This window comes from Rhea americana, unplaced genomic scaffold (genome assembly GCF_003343005.1).
Source record: "Rhea americana isolate MKP2758 unplaced genomic scaffold, rheAme1 scaffold_183, whole genome shotgun sequence".
NCBI lineage: Eukaryota > Metazoa > Chordata > Aves > Rheiformes > Rheidae > Rhea > Rhea americana.
In genome coordinates this window covers 1509093-1536028 of record NW_028185961.1, presented here as the reverse complement: position 1 = coordinate 1536028, position 26936 = coordinate 1509093, and the positions used below count along the sequence as shown (strand labels likewise).

General features: G+C 48.3%; 3 protein-coding genes and 1 long non-coding RNA gene across 8 annotated transcripts in view; 2 read left to right on the top strand and 2 right to left on the bottom strand.

The window, feature by feature from the left end:
• Positions 1-2839, top strand: part of OIT3 (oncoprotein induced transcript 3) — a 31394-nt gene extending 28555 nt beyond the window's left edge. For both annotated transcript variants that reach the window (XM_085302034.1, XM_085302033.1), the window contains 2 exons: positions 170-269; positions 1928-2839. In XM_085302034.1, coding sequence (XP_085158160.1) covers positions 170-269; positions 1928-2104 — 277 coding nt within the window. In that variant the 3' untranslated portion in view covers positions 2105-2839. The remainder of the gene's footprint in view (positions 1-169; positions 270-1927) is intronic.
• A 4124-nt stretch (positions 2840-6963) lies between these two features.
• On the bottom strand, positions 6964-17260 carry PLA2G12B (phospholipase A2 group XIIB). 2 transcript variants are annotated; one of them, XM_085302044.1, is made up of 5 exons: positions 17026-17260; positions 11521-11609; positions 9855-10020; positions 8348-8350; positions 6964-7234 (listed from the first exon to the last, which is right to left on the bottom strand). In XM_085302044.1, the coding sequence occupies exons 1-5, from the start codon at positions 17258-17260 to the stop codon at positions 7116-7118; spliced, it is 612 nt and encodes a 203-aa protein (XP_085158170.1). In that variant the 3' UTR covers positions 6964-7115. The 2 variants fall into 2 exon arrangements, with proteins under 2 accessions (XP_085158170.1, XP_085158169.1); XM_085302043.1 differs by lacking the exon at positions 8348-8350.
• On the top strand, positions 15367-24381 carry LOC146597477 (uncharacterized). The gene is made up of 5 exons (XR_014895492.1): positions 15367-15454; positions 17072-17351; positions 18728-18862; positions 22463-22586; positions 24290-24381. It is a non-coding gene; the product is annotated as an uncharacterized LOC146597477 (long non-coding RNA).
• Positions 23108-26936, bottom strand: part of P4HA1 (prolyl 4-hydroxylase subunit alpha 1) — a 41928-nt gene continuing 38099 nt past the window's right edge. For all 3 annotated transcript variants that reach the window (XM_085302037.1, XM_085302036.1, XM_085302038.1), the window contains exon 15: positions 23108-26801. In XM_085302037.1, the coding sequence (XP_085158163.1) occupies positions 26731-26801 (71 nt within the window). In that variant the 3' untranslated portion in view covers positions 23108-26730. The remainder of the gene's footprint in view (positions 26802-26936) is intronic.

Genomic DNA, 26936 nt, shown 5'->3' with positions numbered 1-26936 from the left:
CATTCCCGAATTTTCTCTTGTGACCAAAGAGGAAGTAACATGGACGGTAGCTTAGCCTGAGAGAGCCAAGATATCATTTTCTTTCTAGTTAAATAGGCTGAGATGTTTTTTCTGTCTTTTTTTCCATTTCTGGGAAACCCATTAAAGCCTGTCCCTTTGCTTTCCTCAGCTGCGTTTCTGATGATTCGGTGAAACAGTACACGTCAAAGGACCATCTTGCCAAGCACTTCCAGGTTCCCGTGTTCAAGTTTGTGGGCAAAGACAACAAGGTAAGCTCAAAAAGCACCCCTCGGACCTTGCGTCAGCCCTGATCTGACTGAGGATCCTCAACACAGAGTTGGCTGTGTTATTAGAGAACCGAGGGGAGGAAGGGTTGGCCCAAGACACACGGTGCTCTGCCTGCTCCAGCAGCTGTTTCTTTCGGGAGCTGGACGCAGGTACTTCAGAAGAGGGAGATAAAACCAAATCAAYAGAATTGGTCGAAAGGTCGGTTGTGGCTGCTGTAGACTGACCCAGCTTGCTGCGTAGTGTCGTGTAGCCCAGTATAGGGGCAGRAGCCCTGTGGTAGACTTTCACCCCATCTAGTCTCTCATCACCGTACCAACCCTTTTGTAGTCCTGAAGCATCGRCTAACTGCTTCTTCCTGCCACGCAAAACAGCAGCTGATACAAGTAYGCTCAAGGCAGCGTGCCGGCAAGCTGAAATCTTTGCTATTTCCCGTGAGGCTTTGGGGAGCCTAATTTGCTGGGAGAGAGAAGYGTTTGTGTTTCCGGTGACCAAACAGAAACCCAGGGCTTTTGGCACATTGTGCACTGCCCTGTCTTTAAAACAAGACAGTCTATAGCTTTTGATCTCTTTGAGCACAAATGCCCTGCAGGTTTCCAGGTACGAGGCCACCATGCTGATTAATTCAACGTGAAACCAGGCAGGCCGGGCTGATGGCAGTTTGGGGCAGAAGCTCTGTAGTGGGAGGACAGCTGAAGGATAATGCTGTCTTCCTAACGCAAGTAGCTTTTTTCTTCTGTGCTGGAGGAAATCAGGTCTTTCAATCACCGTTGTTACACTCAGCCAGCCTGTAGTGCCTGCCTCAAAAGGCAAAAAGCAGCCTCTCCAGCCCCTGCAGAGCCTCATTAGGGTTAAAAGGGTTGAAGTCTCTTTAAATTCACGGATTTCACTGRCCATCTGATTGCCACTGCTGCCTCTGCCCCACATCCTCCAGGGCCTGTACAACGCATTTTGCTTCAAACCTCACTGTTGACTACACTTTCACAAATATTTGCATCCCTAATCGCTGCTTGCAGGGATCTTGCTTACTCTTCTTGTCATTTAGAGGGCAGGGAGCAGCAATCCTGCCGCTATCTGCCTTACTGTGCAGAAAGAAAAGGCAGCTGCCTCCATGCCCTTTGCACTCTCCTCCCTTCRGCTACCAGTCTTGGCCCCTCATCAGCCTGTGTTTTCTCCTTTGCCCCTCAGTCTTCCATCTTTATGTGTTTTCTCAGCGCATGTCAAACTCCTGCATGTTTCCATCAATCCATGTCCTTGTGAGGCATCRTGTTCTTAACCTGCTTCCTACCACCCTTCCAATCCATACGAGCTCTTCCCAGCTCACTCCTGACGTTTTCGTACCTTCTTCTGAAGGTTCATTTCATGCTTTCGTATTCTGCCTTAGTCTCTGGCTAAGAGGCAGACAGCATGCTCTGAGTTCTCTGCGAGCAAAACACGCCCTCACYGGGCATCTGAGAAAACAGGTGGAGCAGCCAGTTTGGCTGTGCGTGGTCGTGGCGGATAAGGACATTATAGACCTGGACAGAGATGGCCGTACTGTGGGAACGGCACGCATCCCACACGCTGAGTGCTGGCAGCACTGCCAGTCGGGTTGCCTCAGCCCGCTGTGCGCTGACTTTGCCTGCTGTCTTGCCGCCACCAGGAAGTGTTCCTGCACTGCCGCATCCTCGTGTGCGGGGCGCTGGACGAGAGCTCCCGCTGCGCCCAGGGCTGCCGGAGACGAATGCGCAGGGCAGCCAAGACGGAGGAGGAGGAATCCGGTCACGTGGCGAACCACGTCCTGACAGGTGGTCCCATCAGAATTGACTTTGACGATTAACACCCGCTTGCTGGCGCAGCATCTTCGCCTGAGACCGACTGTCTGCATCGGTTCCTTCTTTCGTGGGCCTTTGAGAAATAAGAGCCCCACTTGAACCTCCTCTGGGCTTGTTTCCCTAACAGCCCGATGCTTATTTGTGAAATATGTTAGAYACCCGGGGCAACTCTCTGAGTGCAWCCCAGACTGCAGAATASTCCAGTTTTACCTACATTTCTGTCGGGTGAAAGGACTCTGTTGCTTCGCAGGCCTAAAGTGTTACCTGACTTTTTTTTCCATACATCCGCCCAGAGGCTCCGCAGGACTGTTCGTCCTTAACCAAACAAACGTCGTTCAAGCCCTTCTTTCAGCAGACAATACAAATAGTGTCGTAGCCAAACGTGTTTGCTCTGCAAGTCTGTGAACGATGCTGAAAGTTTTGAGTGTGTTGAGCTTTTGGATGACCATTAATAAAAATAYATATATATATAAATATATATCTCATGATATGCATGTTCCTCAGAGCTGTAATGCAGCTAAAGCTCAGAACTATCACAGGCACATTTGAATGTTATTTTTAAATAGTAAAAAGTATTTAATAATTTTTTTATTTCCTCCTGATAGTTGCATGCAGTATAACAGTATTTTCTCTTGTATTTAGCACATCATTATTTTCTGTCTTCCCCCTTCAGCAACCTGGTGCCTTTTGTAAGTGTTATAGTGCCTTTGTTGTAAGAAAAAGATAATTAAAAACCTAAAAACACCCCCTAAGTGTGCTGTTACCAAGTCTGTGGTCGAGGGTTGTAATGCGTTACCCTGGAAGAGAGTCTGTGGCACTGACAAAAGGATTAGAGCAACGCACGTTACAAGTGATTGCTATAAATATTTGATGTGGTGGCTCTCTGGATAGTGTTGTCCCTGGTGAGCCTGGTGACGGGAGACCCGGCAGTGTTGTTAAAATGACTGTGCGCGTTTGCAGTCTCCTGCTAGAGATAATATAATGGATAATCAGTTCAGGCTCCTCTGGGCTTCGTTCAGGAGCAGGAGCACTGTATGGTGAAGGACTGGAAGTGTGGGGTGAGAGGCCGGAGGCACAGAAAGCAGTGAAGGAGAAAGAAAGAGAGGCAGAGCTGGAGGGTGAGAGAGGAAGGGTCCCTCTCCGAAGCTGGCTTTGGCTCACTAGTGTGTTCATGAAGTTTTSTGCAGTAAGTTTCAAGCTCTGTCGTGTGCGTGTTTGCAGGTAAGTTGGAAGTCCCCCCCCCGCCCCCAGTCTGCGTTACTGATTTTCCATTTCAGTTGGAAGCAGGCAAACTGCTGCCAAGGCCAAAATTTGTTGCTGCTCTCAGATGAGGAGTCTGTCTGAAGGGGCCATTTAGAAAGGAGTCACAAATCATATCAGCAATATTCCATTTCACAGATTTATTACTTCAGGTGACTGGGGTTTCAAAGAGGAATGGGCACTTCTTGGGCTGGGATTTTCATGATTTTTTTTTAATGGCTTCCTRGCTGTTCTTCTGGCTTGGGATATATGTGTGTATGCATGTGTGTTAGAATAAATGAAAATATTTCTATGACAGTAAATAGGTATAAGTGGAAAGACACTCGCTTTTATGTTCTCTAACCGTATATGAAAGAAAAATAAATGAAAAAGCCTTCCTCTTGCATTGCCATGTGTCTCCTGGTTCTGCTGATTCACTTTCATTATTAGGACCACACTGGCAATTTCTTGCTGTAACTTCTTTGTTCAAGCAGCCCYTGCTGAATGAACTTATTTTGATAAAATAAGAGCTAGGAAATTAAATTAATTAGCTCGTGCCTTCTGGAGAGGCAACTGGCGTTTTTTGTTCGTGCAAAAGGGGTGTAGGGAGTGGCCGAGGGAGAGGTTTGTTTCTTTGCTTGCTTTAGTTACTTTGCAAAYTGCTTGGTTCTTCCTGAGAAATTCATGTGAAGTGGCCTTTCCGCTCTGCAGCTTTTTGGTTTAATCAGTTGCAAGGTAACACGGAGACGGAGAGTCTGTGTGGCCATGTGAACGGAGCAGCCTARGAAGGTGCTTGGTTTGTCCCACAAGCAGGATCGTAGGTGCTTCCCTCTGCTGCCGTGTAGACGTTTCTCCTCTGACCTGGGGGCCATGGCTCCTAGGCGCACAAGAGAAACATTTTTCAAAGCCGTTTAGCTCTCCCCAGCTTGCTTCTTGTTTCCATCTGTCATCTTTATCAGCATAACAGTCTGGATATGAAATCAAAGGCAAAACCCTTCTGTGAGCCAAGGGATGTATTTATCTGTTTAATTTAATCAGCCATGCCACTGAGTGGAAGCAAAGCATGTAGCACAAGCAGGGTGACAGGGAAGCATACCTGAGCAGTGCTCCCGAGGGTCTGACCTGCACTGCCAGCCATGGCTCAAAGCCCAAGCTGCRTTGATGTGGTTGGTGTTTTGTTTGGTGCCACGCAGGACTTGAAGTGACCATCTGAACCTCAGATGTCCGAGAATAAATACCTACTACCTGCCATCCTAGTGCCTGCTCTTATGTTCTCAGTGAAACGCTGAGGTTGCTGTTTGAGGTACCGTTAGTAGGCGAGGTCATGATGACCAAATGGGCTGGCTGTCAGGGAGAGCTGCAAATAGTCCTGCCAATACGCTAAGTCAACAGGGAGCCATCAGGGTGAGACAATGTTGCCTTCCTGTTCAGAGCAGGGTGGAAATAAAGATGATCCAAGGTTTGCACSTTATATGCTGCTGAGTAGCAGGAGTGGCAAGTAGGGGAGGCAGTTCTCGCCTCCATAGGATTATCTAGTGGCTTTCTCGAGTCATTGCCACCATTTGAAGATTCAAAAGTTTCACTGTAGAGTAGCATGAGGGATTTTTCAGACTGCCACAGCTTAACTTTGTAGCCAAAAATGCAGTTCTTCAGTAGCTGCTCTGTGTGCAGCGGTCTGTAAAGCATCTTGGGATGAAGGTGGTCTGAAAKTATGAAGAAATTGTGATTTATATTAGTGATGTCTCCAAGTGTCAGTGTGTGGATAGAGGGATTTTATTCAGAACCTTTAAATTTCTCCTGTATATCATTTTCTATCATCACTTGCTTGGCTTGGCTTTAATTTGATATCGCTTGAGCTAAAATGCTTTAAGACATTCGCCAGCCAGTTGGCTATTGAGTTACACAAGACACAGTTTTTCAATTGTATCATTTAATCATAAGAGTGTGCTCACATTTCAAACCGACAACAGGTACCATTTCATCAACAAAATGCAAAGTTTGGAAAAAGTCTAGAACGAGGAATATTTCCTTCCACTCCCAAGCCAAAAATACTTATTTCTTAGACAGATGATCAGGTTTGCTGTCCAGGTCTGATAGACGCATGCTGCGGTGGAGCTCGGTGTTGCAGTATTCACTCTCCAGTGCAGCTAGCACAGCTAGGAARTGATGTTGTTGCATCTGATCAGTGGAAATTAAGGTGCTCGTTAATGGAAAACATTGCAGTGCACCTCGTGCATTCATGTTTATTTTCCTATTTTCAAATCGATAGATTCCCGTTTCAGTCTATTTGGGGTGAGTTGAATGTCTCATCGCTGTTCACCGTGGAGCAAAGATGACTGGCAAGAACAGGAACAGGAATACAGAGCTTAAATAATTCATAGCTCCATGCATCCATTTAAACACATAAAATAGAAGAAAAGTAACTAAACCAGACTCTTTTCCATTTTTTCTAAATTACCCTTCTGTAGCCTCGACTTTTCTGTGGCAGATGGAAGAACATATCCATAAATATGTTTGCAAGAGTTGCTGAAGTATTTATGTGGCATGGCATGGGTACCCAATAGCAACTTCCTTTCAACAAAAAACACGGATGAAAGCCGTCTGCAAATGTTGTATGTAGATGAGTTTCTAAATACCACTTTAAATTCTAATTTTGTATGAAATAAAAGCTTCTGATAGTGAATGGAAATATTGACCACATTTTAAAGAGAATGAAGTTTGAAACTGCTTGTCGCTATTCAGCTGGCAGTCTTTGCCGCACAGAGGTAGCAAATAAGCGCTGCCATCTGACAGGTGAGCCTCCAGGATTTTGAAAATCTCCTCCAGTGCAACTGTGAGCCTCCTGTTCCCTTTGTGCAAAAGAAGGAGGTTGACACCCGACCATTTGCGTATAAAAGGGAAACCTAAGGGAGAGGCTTTTGTAAATGGTAAAGGAAGGGAATCATTAAATATGCAGTTCATACCTGGATGACACTGCGAATGAAAGGCAGCTGCCTTTCCTGAGACTATGGGAAAGTCCTATAGGTGTGCAAGAGATGCTGTGAATTCCTGCATTTCAGATCTCAGACCAGATGGGCTTTGGTCTCCTTCAGCCTAGATTTGTGCCCATATCGCAGCTACTTAAAGCCCTTCCCACGTTTACCAAATCCCTGGATGTTTTAAATTGTCTTAGGATCTGTCAAGTACTTAAGTAAGCAGGGTTGTCAAGGTGTGTAATGATGGGATGGAAAATGTCAGGAATGGCTGTGAGCAACATACTGGAAGCAAATTACCCCTCCTCTTCAGTCTGTCACCAGTGGTGGAAATGTTTAAATAGTGAGATCATGAACTGGGGTTTTCAAGAGTTGCAGAAACCTCATGTGTTGCATTGCGAATTAGAAAGCTCAGGGGCAGGGTGAGCTAATAAACATGTGTGTGTGAGGCCAACAAACAAGCAAAGCCCCTTGTTTGTAACGAGTGCTGCGCTCTGCTTGCCTCTCTGATCAGTCCGTAGAGAAAATTGGCATTCAGGTCGCTCAAGCTGATAGATCTGGAAAGGGAAATGGCTGTTGGACGTCATCTGTGGTGGACAGCAGGCATCACTGCTGTATTTCCATAGACTGTCTCCCCTTTCACAGCCCTCTGCCTGAAAGCTGTAGCCAATGCATATTGTTCACCCAGGTCCCCCGCATCCTGCGCTAGGCCAGAGGGCTGAGAGAAAGCAGCGTGCTGAAGTGCTGTATCTGAGAGGGGATGCTTGGCAGCAGGCTCATAGGAGCCAGGGGGATCTGCTCTTCTTCACAATTCATCTCGTTCTTCCTCATTGCAAATGCAGGCGCTCCTTTGGCTGTTCATGAACGGCCGGCAGCCCAGGGTCCAGACAGCATTGAACACTGTATCTGCGATGGATTCACAAGCTGTGGAGAAAGAGAAAGATCAGGCATGTAAGTAACAGGCACTGGGGGATGTCTGAGGGCTGCGTGGAAACACSATAGCCCGAGTCCTGCACCGAGTCGTTTGGAATTTGCAGATGGAAATGTGGGTTGTCTTTTCCATGTACCACATTTTTATAAATCCAGAAGTTGTTCTCTTCTGCTGAATTTGGGGCTTTTTTTTCCCTAACATGGCAACTGTGTCACAGAGGAGAGGCACAAACCTCCTTCCCTCTCTGTCCCCTGGAGCCTGCCTCCTCTCTTGCCTCTCCTAGGCTTTCCTTGCTGATGGATTATAGGGGGTGCTGCAGATAGCATGATATAACAAGCAGATTTCTCAGAAGATCTCCCCAGAACTGTCTTTCCTGGTTTCTTCTCCCTGCATTTGTCTATAGCCACTACAAACCAACCTTTCCTGCTTTGAGGGAGTTAAATGCCAGCTGCAAGCCAGCTTGAGAAAGGTGGCTGTGGTTGCAACAGTGGAGCTGTTGCTACAGTGTGCTTTGACTGCTGGCCCCTCCCAAGAAACAGGTTTGAAGCTGCTTGACAACAAATAAATGGGTTAATGCCAAGTTTGTTAGGGTTTAGCTGGTAGTAACATTGATTGCTGTATACATAATAGATTTGGAAAGGCCCTGCCTTTGGGACTATCTCTTCCTTTCTTGGTCTCTCTGGTCACTTCACTGTAGTTCTGCTGCTTTAGGAGTCTGATTGTTTGGCACGTACTAGGAGAAGAGGAGGTTATAGTGAGTCAGCGGGGAAATCAAGGCTTTGATTAACTCACTGATGTAACTGGAATGGGCTAGGGATGTTTGCACCCATCTGAAGGGAGTGCAGCAATTTGGTCCCTCACTTGCTTCCTCTGAACTCCTAGTAACTCTGGGGAAAAGGTGCCAGATAAGCTGTAGGGTGGCAGGGGAGAGAAGGGAGGGCTGTGCAGCCGGAGCGCCCGAGAGCAGCCCTGAGGACAGGGAGTGGCAGGTATCCAGCATCGGGAAAGGACAGGCACAGAGGAGGAGAAAAGGGCTCAGAAGTTTGCTTTAGCAACACTTGTACATCCTCTGGCAATCAGGAGACAAGTGCTAGAAGAGTCCAGACCTGCTTGAAAACAGGTAAAGGTGGCTTGGTTCAGGCATGGAGTATGAGCTCTGCTCCACCTTAACTCCACAGAGCCTATCTGTTGGCTTCACTGCCACAGGCTGAAAGGGAAGTGAGGTGAGCCGAAAAACTGGCAGAAAAGAAGCTCAAGAGATAGGAAGGGGGTTGGCTGCAAGAGATAAGGGTGACCATGAGAGACTGGGTGTAGTTGGCCTGTAGCATTTAGGTCTCAGTCCACCTCTTTGTTTTCTTTCGATCACTGCAGGCTTTTTCTAACTATTTATTTGTGATCAGGTGGAAGACCATCCCCACTAGTACCCTTCTCATGCAAATTTCCCCATTTGTCCTAATCAAGCTACACCCTGGAAAATAAATTAATGTTTTAGGGTACCTTACCACAAGTCATCTTCACTGTGGATTAAACCACAGTGGCTGGCTGTTGTAAGTAGGAGAAACACACAGCACCCAGTTTTATTGGGCTTTGGGAATKAAGTGTTCTCAAGCACTCTGCTAGTTGTTCAGATCAAGCTGCTGTAAACATCTTTAACTRTTTTAATGTTACCTGCCTTTAGTAGGTTTTATCCTCAGTGTATTCAGGATATTGTTCACTGCCTGCCCTGTGTTACTGCCACACAACCCCTCTGCAAGAGAAACCCCATCTTACAGAGGATGCTGATACACTGAAATGACCTTAGRAGGGGCAGCCTGGAGAGGCCTCCCTGCTATGGCTGACTCTGGTAGCAGCAAGGTAGATCTTTCCTTCTCCTCACACGGTAGAGGTGCTTGATGTTGGCAGAAGGGAGCAAGAGGGAGACTTGGGCTATCATATCAGTAACCTTCTCAGGACTCTGCGTGCAGCTTGTGCCAAATAACTCTTCTCAAACTTCTGGACTGAGGCTTTTAAAACTAGGCAAAACCAGGGTGGTTCTTGAGCTGCCGGTACRTCACCTGAACTTTGCTAGCATATGGGCTTCTGAGGAATCCAGATCTCTCCAGCCACCAGACACACAGTGGCATATCCCTGGAGCCATSCTCATCTCTTCTCTGTGAACCAGACCTCACAGAGCCCTGCCCTTGGCTCTCCTATGTCACTGGCCCTTGGCCATGTGCCGGTTTCAGTGCATGACTCTCAGGCCCTGAAAAGTTTGTTGGTCTCCCATGAAGGTGTTTGAAGTCCCAGGGAGGCTACCTGAGGGTTAAAGGAATTGCTTCTATGTTTTTTTGTTTTTTCTTCTTTTCAGGTGTGTTTTGTCGCATTTTCCAAGTGTAAATGATTTTACGTTTTCAGGCTTGGGGCAGGAGTGTGTGCAGGCAGATCTCAGCCCTGTGAATTCTCATTCAGCTTTGACCCAACTATGACAAGCGCAGGACAGATATGCTTCTCCCTACTGCAGATTTTTGCTTTGTTTGGCAAGAAAAGGACTCCTTGCACACAAACACCCCTCTCTGCCATCAGTTGTTCTCTCTGAAGCACATCCCCCTGCCCCTGCAGGATACGCGAGCCTACCTTCTACCTTGGAGACGAACCCAAGGCTGCGCTTGAGGTCCGAGCAGATGGAGTGGAGGCACCAGCGGAACTTGGCATCACAGCGGTATTTGTTGGCCCCACAGGTGTCRTAACAAATGTCCAGCTGGTTGCAACACTTGGTCATGGCAGGGATGCCTAAATCTAACTGGGGGAGGAAAGAAAAGAAGTGTCTCTTGGCTGCACTCTGGCCTCAGACTCAAATGTCTGCAACTGCCAGAAACTACACCCCAAACCTGGGGCAGCAGGAGGGAAAGCAGGCTCCTTCTTCACCATCTAATGTAAGCACCCAACAGCAGCGCAGTCTGCACCAGTGTGGGGTGGGCCACATTCCCTCTTCTCCTCTCTGCCACTGGGGAGTAACCTCTGGCCAACAGGTGGGGAACAGCCCCTCTGCAACATTTGCTATGTCTCATTTGTCAGAGCTCGTCAGAAAGGTTCTTGCCCTTACTAGCTGTGGCAAAGCCCCCTTTTCTCTTTCCTCCTCTTCCCAAAACCTGGCAAAACCTGCTTATTGGCCTTGCTGTAGGTGCTATTGATGCCATATTTCTCCCAGATATGCTTGTGAGGCCTAGAACAAATACAGTTTGGACTTGGGGGTTCTGTCCACCTCTCCACAGGGGTGATGGAACTTGTCTCTGGAGAGGCTGGAGTCATTAGCTTATTATAAATTGTTCTTTTTGTCCTTCCTCATCTAATAATTAGGATATGTGTTTTTTCTTTATTACTGCCCACATAAGGAGGAGTTACCACAGAAATGCCTACAAGCTTAGCAATGACATGTAGTTTAATGAACTAATCTAACAGGAAAAATTGGCCCTAGTGGAGAGGGTTTTTCAGAGCAGAAACGTGCTTAATTGCTGCATACTTCATGGGCAGAAGTGATGCACCAGCTAAATAGTGATTCCTGCTTCTAGACTCTCCTGGAGTTCTTTTTCTTGATGTTTCCAATTTACTTTGATTTCATTAATTGCCTTTAAAATTACAAGTGGTGCAGCATTAAAGCCCACAGGTTTATTTCAGTGCTCAGTAGAAGCAAAAAGCATGGGAGGCGATGGAGTACCAGGCGTGGAAAAGGCCTTCAAGCACTGCTGTTTGTGCGTTATGGTAAGTCACTGAGCACATTCCCTGTCACGAGAGCACTGGGGTTGATCCAGGCTTTGATAAAATGCATTCCTCCCCACTGGCGCTCTGCTTGGCCAGGTGCCTCCTCCTCCTCCTCCTCTAGGGCTAACGCTCAGGGAACTTTATCTCTCAGTAACTACTGAGACATCTAGAACAGGCCTGTCCTTCATACATGTAACTCCTGTMTATGTGATCCCACTTTCACTGCCAGCAGCAGTTGGGATCTCAGTGCTCCTCTGACTGACAGTAAATTAGGAGGGTGTGCTTAGACTGAAATGTTCGCTGTTGCTTGCCATCGGCAGCCTGTTGTGTCTTGGCAGTCCCAGACACATTGCTTGTTGCCTATACATGAGCGGTATTTCCTCTCTTTTCCAGTGCTCTCCTTCAGTCATTAAGAGACGAGAAGCTGTCACGCAATCAGCATGTAGCGCAGCTAAGCCTCTTCCCTCCCCAATATGATTGGCTGGTTACTGTGATTAGCAAATTTAAATCATCTAGGAATGGTGGGTTAGGCAGTACATACACTGTTGGGTACCTTGAGCCCCAGAAAATAGGAGCTGCAGCCATTTGGTTCTTGAGGTTTGTATTGAGGTCGTGGCATTGGAGCCTTCCCTGAGAATGAAAGAAAAATGTTAGGAAAGCTGATCTCCACAAAAGTAGCACCAAAAAGTGAGGAGTGGCAGGCAGCTCCCCCCTAGTCTGCATCCCCAAATACTTCCTTCTCCTCTAGGAGATGCAGGGACTGGGAAAAAAGAAAAAAAAAAAAGCATTAGAACTGGCTAAGACACTGCCCCTGCCCTCAGCCCAGGCCCTTCCCAGGCCTAGCAGCTTTCCTGAGAGCTTTGCATAGCTGGGATCATCCACTTGCATTTTTAACTCCTCCAAGACACTACTAGTTTAGCAAAGGGATTTCTTTCCATCATTGCTTATTCTCAAAGAGTGTCAGTGAGCTATGGATCTCTGCGAAGCTGTGCTAGACCTCAGTCATGCTCTCTGCATGTCTTATCTTACTCTTGAGCATGAGGTCTTCTTGGCCCGTATCCTGTATGTAGTGGTGGAGGTTCACCTTCTGCAAATCGTTTCTATCCCTTTATCTCTGCACTCCCTTATTATGCTCCTTTGTATGCACAGAGGAACAAGAATTTCTTCCCTGAATAATTATTCAGCCAATGTATAAACAGTCCAGCAGACAATCAGCTAAGAGTAGCTTCAGCAGCAATTTAATCTCTTTTTCTGTGCAGTGAAACTATGCAAACCCTCCTGTCTGCCTGCCATCCCCGTCTGGGGCCTTACGTACAGATACAGACAGTTCCGGGTGGGAGGGGTAGGCACCACCGGTTATTTGATCATGCCCCTTCTCGCTTGCTACCACCTCAGTGTCTTAATTGAAAAGGCTGCAGCCTGTCTACATTAGAGACCATAATCTGCTGCGCTTTTTACGGTGCCAGTCTGTYGGGAGTCCTACTGCTGAGGAACCCAGAGGGATTAGGATTTTCCAGTGTTGTCAGGCTGGTTCCTTCACGGGAAGGCACCTGCTCTTCCCTGTATAGTTGAGCCTTCTGTAAGTCTGTCATCTTTAGGGTCAAATTTCTGCTTCCCTAAGCACTCTTAGAGAATGTGTATAGATATAAACCAGATCTAATTTAGCCCTTAGGACAGGGCTGGGTTCTTTTAAGCTCCATTTCCACTGTTTTCTTCTTGCTAATGCTGATAATTGTTTAAGACCCCTTTCCCCATTTTTCTGTCGAGGTACCTAAAGTACCAGTGGTAAAATAGCCATAAATCTGCTATGTTCTTGAGAAGGCAACACAGCCAAATGCCTCCTTTTTCCAAATGGCCAGAAGGTCATGTGCAGGAATGTCCCCAGCATCTTCTAAATTAAAAACCACTGGAGCTGTTTAGTTTAAACAACAGATTTGCAACAAGCAAACAACAAACTGAAATTCCATCTAGCTGTGAGATACCTATAACCAATTCTCTGCAATCCTACAAAAATTCAAAATACACAGAGATTTTGACTGCATTCCAGCCAGGATAAATCTCTCTGGTTTGCTTTACCACTGAAGGTGTGGGATTTGTGTGGGAGGCTGTTTTTCAGTACAACACAAACTATTGTTTCTGCCTTGTGACCCTTATGAATAGATCAGGTCTACTTTATGCTTTTCTGGTGCAGAAACTAGTGTTATTTTGAGCAGGTAGAGTTGAGTTAACAATAGACAACGAGCACAGATCCGTTGGTTGCAGCCTGTTGCCAAATGTTGCACCAAAAAATATCTTAGTTCCATTAAGGTGCACTGACAGTGCAAGGTAACTTCAGAGTTCATGACAGATTGCGCATCACGCCCTTTTGGTCATTACGCTGTAGAAAGAAGGGATTAGGTCTAGAAATGGGCTGAATCTATAACCCAGGGCTTCTAAGTCTTGTAATGAAAGAAGAGGTCTGTACCCGAGTGTGTGTGTATTTCACAGCCTGATTCCTGTTTTGGAAGGGGCAAACTGAGACTCAGAAATCAAATATCCTTGAACTGAGATAGGGAGCAGAGGCAAATGTAAAATCCAAGGTGGATGGGAACACGTTTTCAAGACTGACTTGTAATATTGAAGAGAAGTATGTTCTTGCAGCTTGTAGTCAGTTATGGGGTACAGTGGTAGGTCAGAGCAGGAGTGAGAATGTTTTGGGATATGGAGATACTGTGTTTCCAGAGAAAACTTTSCATTAAGCTGAAGTTAAAGCTGTTATAATACTATAGAATGGTGGTTTTAGGAGAAAAATCTGATGTGGATCACTGAAGTGATCCACAAAACATTGGAGTGTCTGGAAGATGACCCTTTGCAGGAAACCTGCCTCCTCCTCTCTAAAAGCAAAGCTTAATCATTTGTAAAGCACACTTCTGTGAACTTTTTCTCAGCTAGAGTCCAAGACACCGTAATTAACCTCTCTCCTTCATCTTGTTTTCTAGCTAACACTGAAACAGAAGCAAAGCATGAAAAGGCGTTTCTGACTCTACATGAACATGTCTGTGCTCTTATGACCATTGATTGCTTCGCCTTCCTACAGGCCTGTCTGTGATGGGGAAGGAAGCCGGTAGGTCACATTGGCCATTTTGCTGGCTATATTTTTTCAGGGGCCTGTTGTGGTGGGATGGCTTGCTGCAGGGCATTGCTAGGGAAGGACACCAGAGGATCACTTAGGCACAGCAGGATCTGACCAGCTGCAGCATGGTGAGGAACGACACTGATGTGTAGAAGCACAGCATTGCTGAGAAAGCTCATTCTTTGCAAGAAGGTATATTTTAGGGCACTGTCTTGTTGGCATGGCCTTAAAGACAGGCTGAAGTTGAGTTTCTAACAGGAAGTGAGTTTCCATGATGCGTTTTAATTCCTCCCRGCTGTTGTAACTGTGCCAAGAGACTGGAGAACAGCCAGCTGGCTGCAAGGGATTTCCTGCCCATGCAGGAGGTCTCAGATGCTGCTGCCCTGGTGCACCCTGGCAAGGGGAAGTGAATCTATTTCTGGATGAATAGGTGGATGATCTTGGGGCCAGCCGCTTGCCACGTGGAGTGGTCCGTTGTTCCTGCTGTGCTAAGTAAGGGCAGAGCCTTTTAGGGCTGCACAGGAGAGTGTGCCTTTGAGGGCTCTGTTCCCAGAGCCTGGATGTGCCTCCTCATCCCAAGTCCCTCAGGACAAATTCAAAGTGCTGTGCAAAACGTTGCAAGTCCTGCCTGGCCAGGCAGCTGAAGGAAGCTGGTGGGGGATTTAACTCTGGTTCAGGCTGTGTCGTGTGTCCCCCCCGCCCTCCCCCGCGAGTTGCCAGAGAGGTTTCATGAGGAGGAGTAGGCATCTGCCAGCAAATATTTGTGTAACCCTAAAGTGCTGAATTAAGGGGGTAATCCRTCAAGCTGTTTGTTTTTCAGGCCTCACCAACTGCTGAAAAAGCAGGAGGAGAGTCCAGGCGCCTGAACAGCCAAAAGTTTAGTGCTCAGCTGAAGATGGATATGGCAATTACAGGTAAGTCCTGACCTTTACCACGGCAAAACAAGCTATTACCAGCATCTGTCGGCTGGAATGAGAGCGGAAGGCACCGCTTTTACTGCCTGCCTGGGGAAAGAGTAATCAGGCCCTGCTTTGGCAGCGGTCGATAGAGGTTCGTGCTTGTTCTGGAGAGCGGGGCCCCAACGGCCGGGAGCCCCCAACGGCCGGGAGCCCCCAACGGCGGCGTCTCGCGGGAGCCAGGCGCCAGCCCTGCCGCCCCGCCCGTCCGCGCAGCCCCGCGCCCATTGGCTGCTCCTGCCTCCTACCCCCGCCCCCGGGGCAGAGCAGCCAATCGGCGCTGCCGCTTCGGCGTGATGGGCAGCAGCGGGCTGAGGCGGCGGGCCACGAGGCTGAGGTAACGGTCGGCGGCGCTGAGGTGACGGGGCTGCCGGGCGGAGGCTCCGGGCTCGGTGGGGCTGACTGAGGTAATGGAGTGCCCGGGCTAGGCTTGTCTTGCTGCGGGGCTGAGGGGCCCAGCTTGCTGCTTCCTGCTTGCGCCGTCTGCAGGTGCAGCGGAGGCCTGAGGGGCAGAGCTGGCAGGGGGAGGACAGGTGTGTGCACCCTTTTAAAACAAAACCATACTCTCTCCCCCCCCCCCACTCCCCAAAGGTTACATTTGCTTTTAAACTCCTTTCGCAGCCCCACTGGCTAAGAGTGACCTCGCAGCCTTCTTGCCCTGGCAGAGAGATTGGATCCCAACACCACAGCCCACAGTGTCTGCATTTCTCCTGGTGCCCCCAGTCCCGGCCCAGAAGGGAAAGAGAGGGCTTCCTTTCGGCTGCCTCTGTGAGGGAGCACGTTACAGACAGCACAGCAACAAGCTGGAGGGGGGTGGTTTGCTTTTTTGGAAGAAATGAGATGGATACAGACTGTAATTGAGTTGGTGAAATATCTCCAAAGCGTGAAGTTTGTGTCTGTGAAAAGCAGTGATCAGGGAAAGAGAGAGGTTGAAATAATCTCAGTGCTCAGGAGCATCTCGCCCAGGCATTCAGCTGGGGACGTGGGATGAAGCTGGGGGTGGATGAAGGTGCTGGCTGGGGCAGTTGTGGAGAAGGGGGGCTGAGGTGACAAAGGACAATATTATTGCTGTGGGGGCAGGAGGGGAGGCTGAGGACACAGCACAGTCTGTAGGAAGCCTGTAGGAAGTGATTTGGTAAATCACTCTGAAGTCCAAAKCAAGCAGCAGCTGCCTCATTTCCACCTTCAGTACTAAAGGTTCCATCATGGTGACAGCAGGTCTCATTTACCTTCCTGTTATCTCCTCTCCTCCTCCCCATGTTACTAACCAACTTACAACTGCTGAATAATGACACTCCGAAGGTTGCCGAGATTATGGCCACTGGCAACACTAACAACCCCTTCTGAGTCAGGTCTGCACAGGCTGCTTGTCCTTCCCTCTGGTGCCTCATTGCCTGCCCTGCTCCCTCTCTTCAGGGATCCAGGCGGCTGAGCAGCATGGTTACCTACAGGTCCTTACTGTGAGACATGTATCATCTTTTGTCCCATCATCCCTCAAAGAACACAGGAGCCTCAAGATACATCAGTTCTTGGTAAGGAGAAAGATGTGGATTAGGTTTCCCTGCAGTGGCACCAAAAGAGAAGTTGTCTCTCTCTGTGGTGACTTTTCTGTGACAAGTGCTATAGAGGTCACAGATACAAGCCAGCTCATCTCAGGGGAAGGGCTGTGAATTTTCACACTTAGGAAAGAAGAGAAGAAGCAGGGAGAGAGGAGCCAGCAGGAATTAGGTGCAGAAGTGCAGGCTGGCGCCACTACTCTGAGGCCCCCTTAAGCATCAGATTTGTAAGGTAACAGAGTATATGCAGTGCCAGAATACAGCAACGTGCAAGATTCATAGCCATGCTGCTTTTACTGATTACCGTTCTGCCCTCCCCCATCCTGACAGACGATGTCTGCTGTAGCAATCAAAGCYGTCAGCAGACCCAGCTGTGGAGTATTTTGCCGCAAGTCCTTAGGGTGGGAACACTTTTCACTTACCATATCGACATCTGTACTGACAAACACCGTTTTTYCCCCCAAGCAGCTCCAAGAAGGAGTCAAAGTAGCTGTTAACCGCTTCGAAGCTGTCCCGGATGGCCCCGATGCCCCAGTCTGAAGAGGATGACTCCGCTGGGGGAGCATGGTGGACRGTGTTCTCCTGTGTTGTTTCCTCAGTGCATTGCCCTAAGCCCAGGCCCAGGCATAGAACTGCTGCCTCAAAAAACAGCCTCATGTTGCCGTCCAGATCCAGGCCCTGGAGCCCCCGTGCACACAGATGTGCAGGCAGGGAGGAGTGGGACTGAGCTGGTGTGCGTACAGGGCAGGTAAGCACCCCTCTCCCCTGGACTTTAAACACTGCTGAGGGAGCTGGGATGAGGTCACAGCAATAAGAGTGCAAAGTGCACTGCRGAGGTTTGGTCCAAGTTCGTCTCRCAGAGAAACACTGGGGTTTGAGTTRGCGCAATCCCACTGGAATAGGCTCAGCCCTCTGTAGTGCCAGGGCTTTAACTGCCATATGAAGGTAATTTCCCGGGGAAAACTGCTCACCGAGGGGCTGGAGTGGGGTCTGTCTGCCCAGGCACTGCAGCCCCTTGCGGTTGTAGGGAGCAGGAGAGACCCCAACTTGTCCCATTGCCTGGGCTGCCTCCCCCTCTCCTCTGCCTGTTGGGAGTCTCTCTTTCTCCAGACTTCCCGCTACTCAGGCAGTGACAGTAGTAGCCCACTGACAGGCAGAGGAGCACTCCTTGCTCTTCTCCAAGGCTTCTTGGTCACGTAATGCCGTGAGACAAAATATCCACCAAGCCTGCATGCTGCAGGGGCATTGTCCCTAGCAACACCTGTGGGACCSTGGGTCTGACATGCTTGTTGTACAAAGGTGCTTTCCATGCCCACCTCCCCAGAACAGATTGTGTTAAACAGCACACTCGGAGCAGAAGGACCTTAAGGGGGCAGAGAGCCTTACCCTGCGTGCCTCTGCTGTGCTGGAGGTGCTGCTGGACCCTTACAAGCCTTATAGGGGTTGATGCAGCAGTTAGGAAGTACTTGGGGGTTAGAAAAAACAGACTTGGAGAAATTCCCTGGCATGCTCCCCTGCAGCTGCAGGATCACTGACGGAGGTGCATATCTGCCCTGGATGGTGCTCTCGAGAGCTGGTGTTAGACRGCTGGTTGCTGTAGTGCTGCTTTCATGAAATACCAGTGTAGCTGAATTAAACATGCCAAGCAGGTGGCCCGCACTGTGCAAAGACTGGCCTAGAAACTTAAGCCTGGTCATGGGCTTGTTGGGGTAGCTGCAAATCCTGGTTCTGGGGTGGGACCCAGCCTGCCAGGGACTTCTGGGGTATGCACAGCTGGTGGAGGTTTTGAGGAAGATTATTCATAAAAACAAAAAAAACAGAACACCAACAGCAACAGATAAYGCAAATCAGGGACAACGTATCAGGAAGGCAAAAGGCAAGAAAAGGTTCCAGCTGCTCTCAGAAAACTTTTGGTGTGTCCCAGCACAACACCATCTTCCAGAAATAACAGCTCTGCAGGATATTGACTGGCCGGTCTCTGTTGACTCCAAGGGCTAATTTTTCAGAGGTCAGCTCTGTTTGGAGAAGTGTCCAGGTTTTCAGATGGAGGCTCTTCAGCGAGCAGGGGAGTGGGTCTTTCAAATATATGGTAAATGCAAATACTGATATTTCATTGTGTTGCAGGAAACAGCCCTGCAGCACTGCAACTTCCAAAATACCAGAACGCCCAGCTGCCTGCATCCTTGTGCACCCTGCTCCTGTGCTCTGGATACGGGATAAAGAGGAGAGACCGCAGCTAAATCYGAGCTCCTCAGACAGGTTAAAAATGGGGAAAAAAGTGGGGAAGGGGGGAAAATGAGCTGGTTATCCCTTTGCTGGGAAATGCCAGTGACRTGTGGAGCTGGAGCCTGATGCTGCTTTGTCGTTGCATCTGTTTTGCTGCGCACGGCTGACTGCATTGGGCGGGGAGGTGAGGGTTCCTCAAGTCRGTGGGCAGAGATGCTTTGGTTGTACAACCACTGCTGAATGGGGCTTGCTGYCACATGGCCTGAGACAGGCAGCACACAGGTGTCAGCCAGGGGGCGGAAACTAGGCAGAGTGTTGGATGAGGGGGTCTGTAAGGTGTGCAGGAGGTCCCAAAGGAACCACAGATCATGACTGCCTTTTGGGACGTGAACTCAAGGAGAGAGGCAGGGAGCGCTAGGAAAGGAGGCTGGCAGTGTCTGAACTGTGGACGAGGAGGAGGAAGCACTCCAATGCCCGGAAAGAAATTAGGGTGATGATCTGGGTTGAGACAGAGGTGCGTGTTGGCTGCTAGATGGTCCGTTCCCTGGAGCCTGGGAGCCTGCAAGACTCTGCCGTGGTGGACCTTTGCGCACAGGAGCTCATTGCTGGCACAAAGCAGCGGGGACGCTACTTGCGGGCAGGCTGYGCAGGGTAGGACAGAAGAGCTCAGGCCTATCTGGCTGTCCAGACCACACCTGAGTGTTGCTTGTCCCTCACAGATYGAAGTGGGCCACACTCATTAGAAACTGTTATCAGCAAGTGCTGGTAGTGCTGGAAAAGCAGGTTCAGCAGTCCTGTGCTTTGTCTTGCACTGTGCAGAGCAGTTTATGTCCTGCGTGATGTGCTGGATTGCAGTCGTAGTGCTCCTAGCCTTCAGGGAGAGTTTGACAGAAATTAATGTAAAAAAGACCAAAATGTCTTTCAGAAGTAAGTTGAAAACATCCTGTAGGGGCCCTGAGTGGCTGTGCTTGGTGCYGTGCTTTTATACTGAGCCTTTTACGGTTGCTCTAGAGTTAATTCCAGAATATGACTTTCTTTTTCAATCCTTATTCCATAATGGCTGATCCGTGTGCTGTTTAATGTGGACAGCTAGGGAGAAATTGTTGGCAGGACTGCAAGGAATGCAAAATGTGGTGACGATTGCATGAGCTATCCATGCTATGCTGCACAGGGTGTGCAGCCTCGGGGCGGAGGTTCTGGCGGAGGCAGCCAGGCCAGGGCTGTTTGCAAAATCAATTGGAATTTGTTAGGGAGGCTAAGCAGGGCAGTGGAGGAGGGGGGGGCAGCCGGCAGCGCACACAGTCTGGGAAAAGAGGAATCAGAAACTTTCCTGCTGGTTAGTTACTTGTTATCCGGGCGCAAAGTTCTGTGACTTACTCTCTTTTACTGCTCCACCAAGAGTGCGGCAGCCCCTTCACCCTGCCCTAGGGATGACCCATCTTCCTTACTTCTTTCTGCTTCCTTCCACCCTCCCCACCGCAGTCTCTTGAGACATTTGGAATCCAGCTGCAAATATCTTGGTTGCACCCAAATTCCATGATTTAAAGACAAGAAAAAATGTTGGATGGAGTAAAACTAACAAATGCCGCATACCCCTCCRTACTGCCTCTTCCCTCCCTCCCCTCAGCACGGAGCACAGAGTTGTCTCAGTGTGAGGAATCACTGCTCAGGCTCAACAGAAGGGAGGACTTTAAAGCAGAGGTGGATAGCCTGTACCTAGCAGGTCGTTTGGCCTCTCTCTGACCCTCCGAGGTTACAGATACCCCCACCCTGCACCAGTCTTTCTAAGGATCTAAGAGATGCAGATATTTTTTGCCACAATGATGAACTCTGACAACCAATTTCTGAACCTCATTTCAGCCTCAGGATAAGCAGTTTCTAACTCCCTACATTCATTTCTCACTCTGTAATGCTTAAATATAGAGCATCCCTCAGGCTGTGATGAGTCAATTTTAAACAGTAGGCAGCCAGAGCTCCCGTTCATCAGGAGGGAAAGCTGACTGCAGCCACATGGGGCAGAAAYGCAGCACACAGCAGTGCAGCTGTACATGTGTATCCGTGTCATCTGCTCCCATGCTGGACAAAGGAGCGTGGGAGGGGAGCCCTCCCTTGGCTTTGCACATCAGCCATGCCAAAGTAAATGCCGACCCCTGGGTGCCTGCGCTCAGCTCCTGACAGGGAAGTGCAGGAGCGGGTCCAATTCCTTTTGTGCGTTTCTTTTTAGAGTACGATGTTATTTATACACCGAGTTGTGTGGTGAGCTCTGCCAGGATTCTTCCCTTCGTGTTCTGTTAGGGATGTGGTTGAGGAAGGAGTGCGGAGACCAAGCTCTTTCTGTATCAGGTTTGGTCGGCTTGATGAGCTGCTGATTGATGTTTAAGCATGGCCGGAAGGGGACTAGGCTGCTAGTAGTTAAGGTTCCTGGGTGATCTGTTGTTGCTTCAAAGCCTGGCTTGGGAGGCAGGTGAGTCACTGGTTATTGAACAAGAAAAGCAGCTTGATGATGAAATGTCCAAGTTCCTGATAGAGGCAGGTCAGAGTTCAGCTGCCGCAGGGAGAACGTGTGTGGTTAAAGACCTGCTCCCTGAGGGGGCTCCATCCACGTTYCTGGTTTGGTCTAGTATCTCCGTGGGTCCTGACCCCCATCATTTCAGCCTTACGCTGCGCATCCCCCCTCTCATAAGCCCGGATACCGTCAGCCCCAGCCTCTCTCTTCCTGAATTGTCCTGCCCTGCGGCGATTCGCAGGCTRTTTGCCTTATCCCTAATGCTGCCTCGTGTTGCTTAGTTGTAAGCTAGGGCTGTTCTTACCCGGTGGGATTCCCTGCCCTGGGCACCCGTCTGTGGCATGGAGTGCAGCTGTGCCAGAAGACTCCTGTGGGACAGCTCTGCCCAGGCTACCCTGGAGTGGTGGGAGGTCACAGTGCTTAAGTGCTGCTCAAGGGTGGCACAGAGGCCAACCGCAATGCCCACCCTCCACACGCTTCCCCTACGGGAAGTTGTCTAGGTCTCCCCTCCCCAAAGCCTGTGCGGCTACAACACAAACCAGGCAAAGGCAGGGCAACATGTCTGACCGCTGGGCGAGGAGGGCTGTGGGCTGCGCTCGCCCCGTGAGGCCTCTGTGCAAAGCCACAGTAGTGCCTTCTGCTGGCATGGTAGCGCGCGCACACGCGCCCAGCAGTCAAGTCCCACAGCTGCACCTGATGGCAGGTACCCATCAGGGAGGGAGCCTGGCTTCAGCCATTGTGGCCCAGGGCAGGGAAGTGGAAGGGCCCAGCAGCTGGCAGGTAGCCTGACGGAAATGCTCTGAAAGCCAGGACYGTTGGAGTAAGCAGGTCCCCTTAAAGGGCAGAGCCACGTGGCTCTGCGCATGTCCTTAGGGCATCGGCTCACCTCGTTTTGCTGAGAAGGTGCAAGAAAAAGATGTTTAGCAGTAACRCAGGGAATAGCTGGAGGTGGAATACATTCAGATTTCCAATGAAACTGCAAACTTGCTTCCAATGGCTTCCAAATCATCTCTGTGGGCCACATGGGGAAGGGAGAAAAAAATTGCCCAACTGCCAGCTAAGCCTAACTGTACCGTTGCACGGATCGGAGGATTAAGACTTCTAACCAACTTCCGCTCTTGTTGCAGGTTCCTGAAGACCACAAACTACTAGGGCYGCTGTTTTGAAAGGGCAAAGCTCAGGAATGGCAATCACAGATAAGCTGCAGCAGAAGTCTTGGTTGAGGAAGAACTCAGCCTAAACTTCCTACGTGTAAGTATGTGTTCTAGTCCCCCCATCACGCAATTGGTGTTTGTGTTGCAGGATATTCTGATCTGTCACCTCCCTCCAAAGTGTTCAGATTGGGTGTTCGTTTGGAATCAGGACAGGAAGCACAAGACTTTATCATCCCTGAAAAAGGTGATCCTGTTGGCAGTGCCTAGCCAGGACAGGATAGAGGAGCTTGTGCAGTTCCCAGCTCCCTAACAAATCCCACAGCAGCCACTGCCATAAATCAACACATTAGAGACACGGGCCTCCCTTGGAGTCTGGCTTCTTGATTCATTTTTTTCCACACAACATGCTTTCAGTCCAGCCTTTTCTTCCATCTTCTTTTCAGTCCATCAGCGCTGTGTGTTTCCAGCTGAGGAGGTGTTTAATAGTAATCTGTCACAGGAGCATCTTCTGCACCTGCCCAGCTAGATTATGAAGTGAAACAAATGAGCTTAGTTTTCAGGAAACACATCTGGTGAGAAAGATCTGATCGGATTTACAACAGCCATATACAACGAGAGTTTGRTGTGGAGGATTTTTTCACTGCTAATGGCAGTGGCTTTTATTTTAAGCCTTTTTTTTTAACATTAAAAACTTTTATTACAAAAAAAAATTAACAGTAAGGCAGTTTCGCAGTTGTCAGTCACTGTGAGCCAAACAGTTTTCAATCATCTTTAATACAAAACTAGATTCACACAGGAGCCAAACTCTTGATCCAAAAGCCCTTTGAGAAATGAAAGAAAGGGTAAGGCAGAAAGCAGCAATACCGCCTGTGTTACCATTTACATATTTAGTATTAGGTGTATGAACACTATTGCAATGGGGAAAGATGAAATATGGATTGTCTACTATCTTTTTTTAAAAAAAAAGAAAAAAAAAGAGCTTACTCTTTCTCTTGTAATAATCTGAGTTGGAAGGCTTCAGTCTAGTGGAAGGTTTCAGTCTAGAGTGCCTCAGCAGACTTGAATTTGTGCATCTAGGGATTTTTTTTTAAACCAAGCAGAATYTTCCACTGGCAGAAGACACAAACCATTTCTGATCTCTGAAGAACTGCAAGTCGTTGAGTGAGTAGTTCACTGCTTTGAAAAGTCACGCACTGAACATTTTTAACTGCCTAAACAATGCCTCTTAATAGACCATTCTTAAAATCCTATTCGTACTAGAAATACTCAGCAGCAGGTGCGATGAGGGAGGTAAAGTGGTTAGCGAACTCCCCAGGTCAGACACTGCAGAACAAGACTTTSATGCTTGCTGCTCCTCTTTTGGTGTTGCTTGAACAGGGATGGGAAGTCATTGCTTGGTATTACCAAATGGTAATTTCTCATCCCTCCAACTCTTCCTTTTTTAATGCGACACATAAGAGACCATAGTGTTTTCTTCCAATGTGACAGCACCTAAAGCAGTCACTGGCACCCTTCCTCCAATATTTGTCTTTTAACTTATTTAGATTGCACAATTTTTAGCTTTTAATTGTATTAATGGGTCAAGGGACTCCTCTGCTCACTTTAGAAAAAGAGCTTTTCTGTAACAGCAAAAGTAGATGCTGTTACTGAAAGTGTTCATGGTGATAATACACTGATTTCTTGTTCAAGACTGGCTTTTAGACAAGCATTTATAAATGCCTGTGAGCTAGTGAGAGAAAGTTAATGCCTCAGAATAATACTCCTAACACTGCATTATCCATTGTATTCTTTTTCTTGCAGGAAACCTGCAGCCATAGTTACCAAAAATACATTTTTTAAAAGAGCCAACAAAACAGGAAAGAGAAAACTACACATAGGAATGGAGATGAATCTACTGACACTGGGTAGAAGGGAGAAAACAGGTAAGTAGAAATAAGTTACACTTTTTAATAGTTACAATCTAGCAAACAAAAAATACACTCTGATAACTTTGGTGAATCTGTTTCAGACACTGCTCTATTGTACTAGCAATTTTGATGAAATGAGAGGTAGAGCAGTGAGGGGGAACTTTATTTTTCATGGTTTTTTTCTGTTTTCTTAAGTGCTGGATAGACTTTGTTTAAAATCTTTGAAAAGTCACTGGCAAAACACAAGAAGGTGCAGGGCTACAGCTGAACAGTTCCGTAGGCCCCACTGATTTAGAAATAGGTTTAGAAATTTAATGATGCATTTTCCAGCAAAGATTTTAAGTGTCTTTTGCAAATATGCCTTCTGAAAGCATGCTGTTCCTCAAACTATTTTGTACCTTAAACTGTATACTCATTGCTCCAGAGGTATTTCTAACGCGTAGTTGGGTTATTCTACCTTTTGGCTCAATTTTCAAGGTTTACTGAGGCAGAAAATACAATTAACTAAAATTGGAATTTTTTCCTTGGTAAAGACTTCAGGCTTGACCCCTACCAGTAAAATCATCATCATCCAGAAAATCAGACTGTTTTAAAACAGAGTCTGGTGCAGCTCACTTTGATTCTTGTCCTTATGCTAGTGGAGTGTTTAGACGTTTTGCTGTAAATATTGCTGTTGAAAAACAGCTTAGGAAAGCGAGACTCCCTGCAACCTCTGCCCCCGCTCCGCTTAGCTCTTCCTGTGCTGGGAGGCCGCGGGGACGGCAGTTATTTCTCCTGCAGGGATGCGAACAGCGGAACAGCTACAGCCGCCGCGGTCTCCTCTCCCTCAGAGGTTTCAACTTCATCTCCGTGTAAGGATGACTCGTCGCAACTACGGTACCTGAAAGTCACTGACAAGCCGGTTCTCCCAGYGCGGGCACCAGTGACTCGGGGCCTGTTTTTCTGCACGCTGGCCACGAAACAGAAAGACTTCAACCCTGGCTGGTGGGGAGCGGAGCAGTGAAGGACGCAGCACCAGAGCCTCCGAGGGAGACTCGCTTCCCTGTGCTTCCTCGCTCACGAGCCCCGGCGGCAGCTGAGAGGAGGGGGAGGCAGCACCAAGCGCTTTGCTGCAGCGGAGGCAGCCTGCACCAGGGGAGTGACACCAAGCTATCAAGAGCAGGTACCTTCTCTAGCATCCCGTGCAAAGAGTCGCCCTGTGATTAAAGGCGTGACACTGCTACGGCAGGCATTCAGGATCCACAACAGAAGAAACAAAAGCRAAATAAAAAGCATCTATAAAAAGATTTAGGATTATAAATAGGCCATCTATCTCTCACAAACCACTCAGGAACTGAGAGGACAGAGTTGGCTTTGCAGGAGTAAGAGCTCTCTACGGTGACTGCTCTCATTACCTAACCACCTGAAGTCGCAAAACCAATTTGAAATTCCAGTATCCCAAGGTGCAATTACTTTGATTAATTAATGAAGACGGCAACATTGCCATCCCCACTGCCCAAGAACAGATGTAGTTTGTTACTGAAACACAATAAAAGCAGCATTTGTTGCTTGTTATGTGGACAAACTTACTGAAGGAAAAGAAGCAGAGGGAAGACGGGCTGTAGTTGCCAGGCTGCTCTGATGCAGGTGAGCATTTGACACAACACTGCTAAAGCATCATCTCATCTGTGCACGTGGAACGGCTGGCTCAGGTTTTCAAGGTTAAGAGCCACATTCACCAGAGGCACAGAAAGGAAGACRGTTCACAAATTTGGGCTATTGTAGAAGTGGAAAACCAGGCTAAAACAGACAGTAACAACCTGTTCCCCAGAGAAACACACAGCATGCCCGCGGTTTAACAGTAGTGGTCAGGCACTCTACAAGAGCAAGGAGTCCAATGGTTTGAAATTGAGGAATGTGAACTGGTTTAATGCGGCCTTCCTAGAAAAGAGTCTTCCCATTACATCATCCGGTCAGCGTTTATTCCACCATTAGCAGACTGACATTTGCGAGGACTCAGACAGACAGACAACCACTGGCTTCCCGTGCTGATGAGCGAGGCTAATGGTGAAGGGCACACCACACGCAGCACCGCGGCTAGCTGAGGCTCTCATCTGCATTTTGTCCTTTTTTTTCCTGTAACACCCATAGGACTTTTAAATCAATATATTCTGTGTATAAAACCATAAAGGGATATTTCAGAGGGAACTAAAAGCATGTTTGTTTTGTCCACAGATGAAACACTGGTGTAGTTGGAGACTGAACCTGTAGTGGAGTGTTAGTCAATTGTAAACTGTAGGAAATCTGTGCATTGTACACAAATTGAATACAGAAGAGGAACAGGCAGAGTCTGCGTCATTCCAGTTCTGATAAAGCGCACGGCCTTCGGAATTCCTGTCCCCGCTCGTGGAGCCATTTATTGGATACTGCAAAACAGTAAAGGTGCGGGATCACTGCGCTGCGCAGCGCCCGCTTCAAAGGTACCTCACTCGCTCCCCCACCCCCCTGCTCTCCCTCTTCTCCCCTTCCTCCTTCCTGTCTGTCTTTCCTCTCTCTCCCTC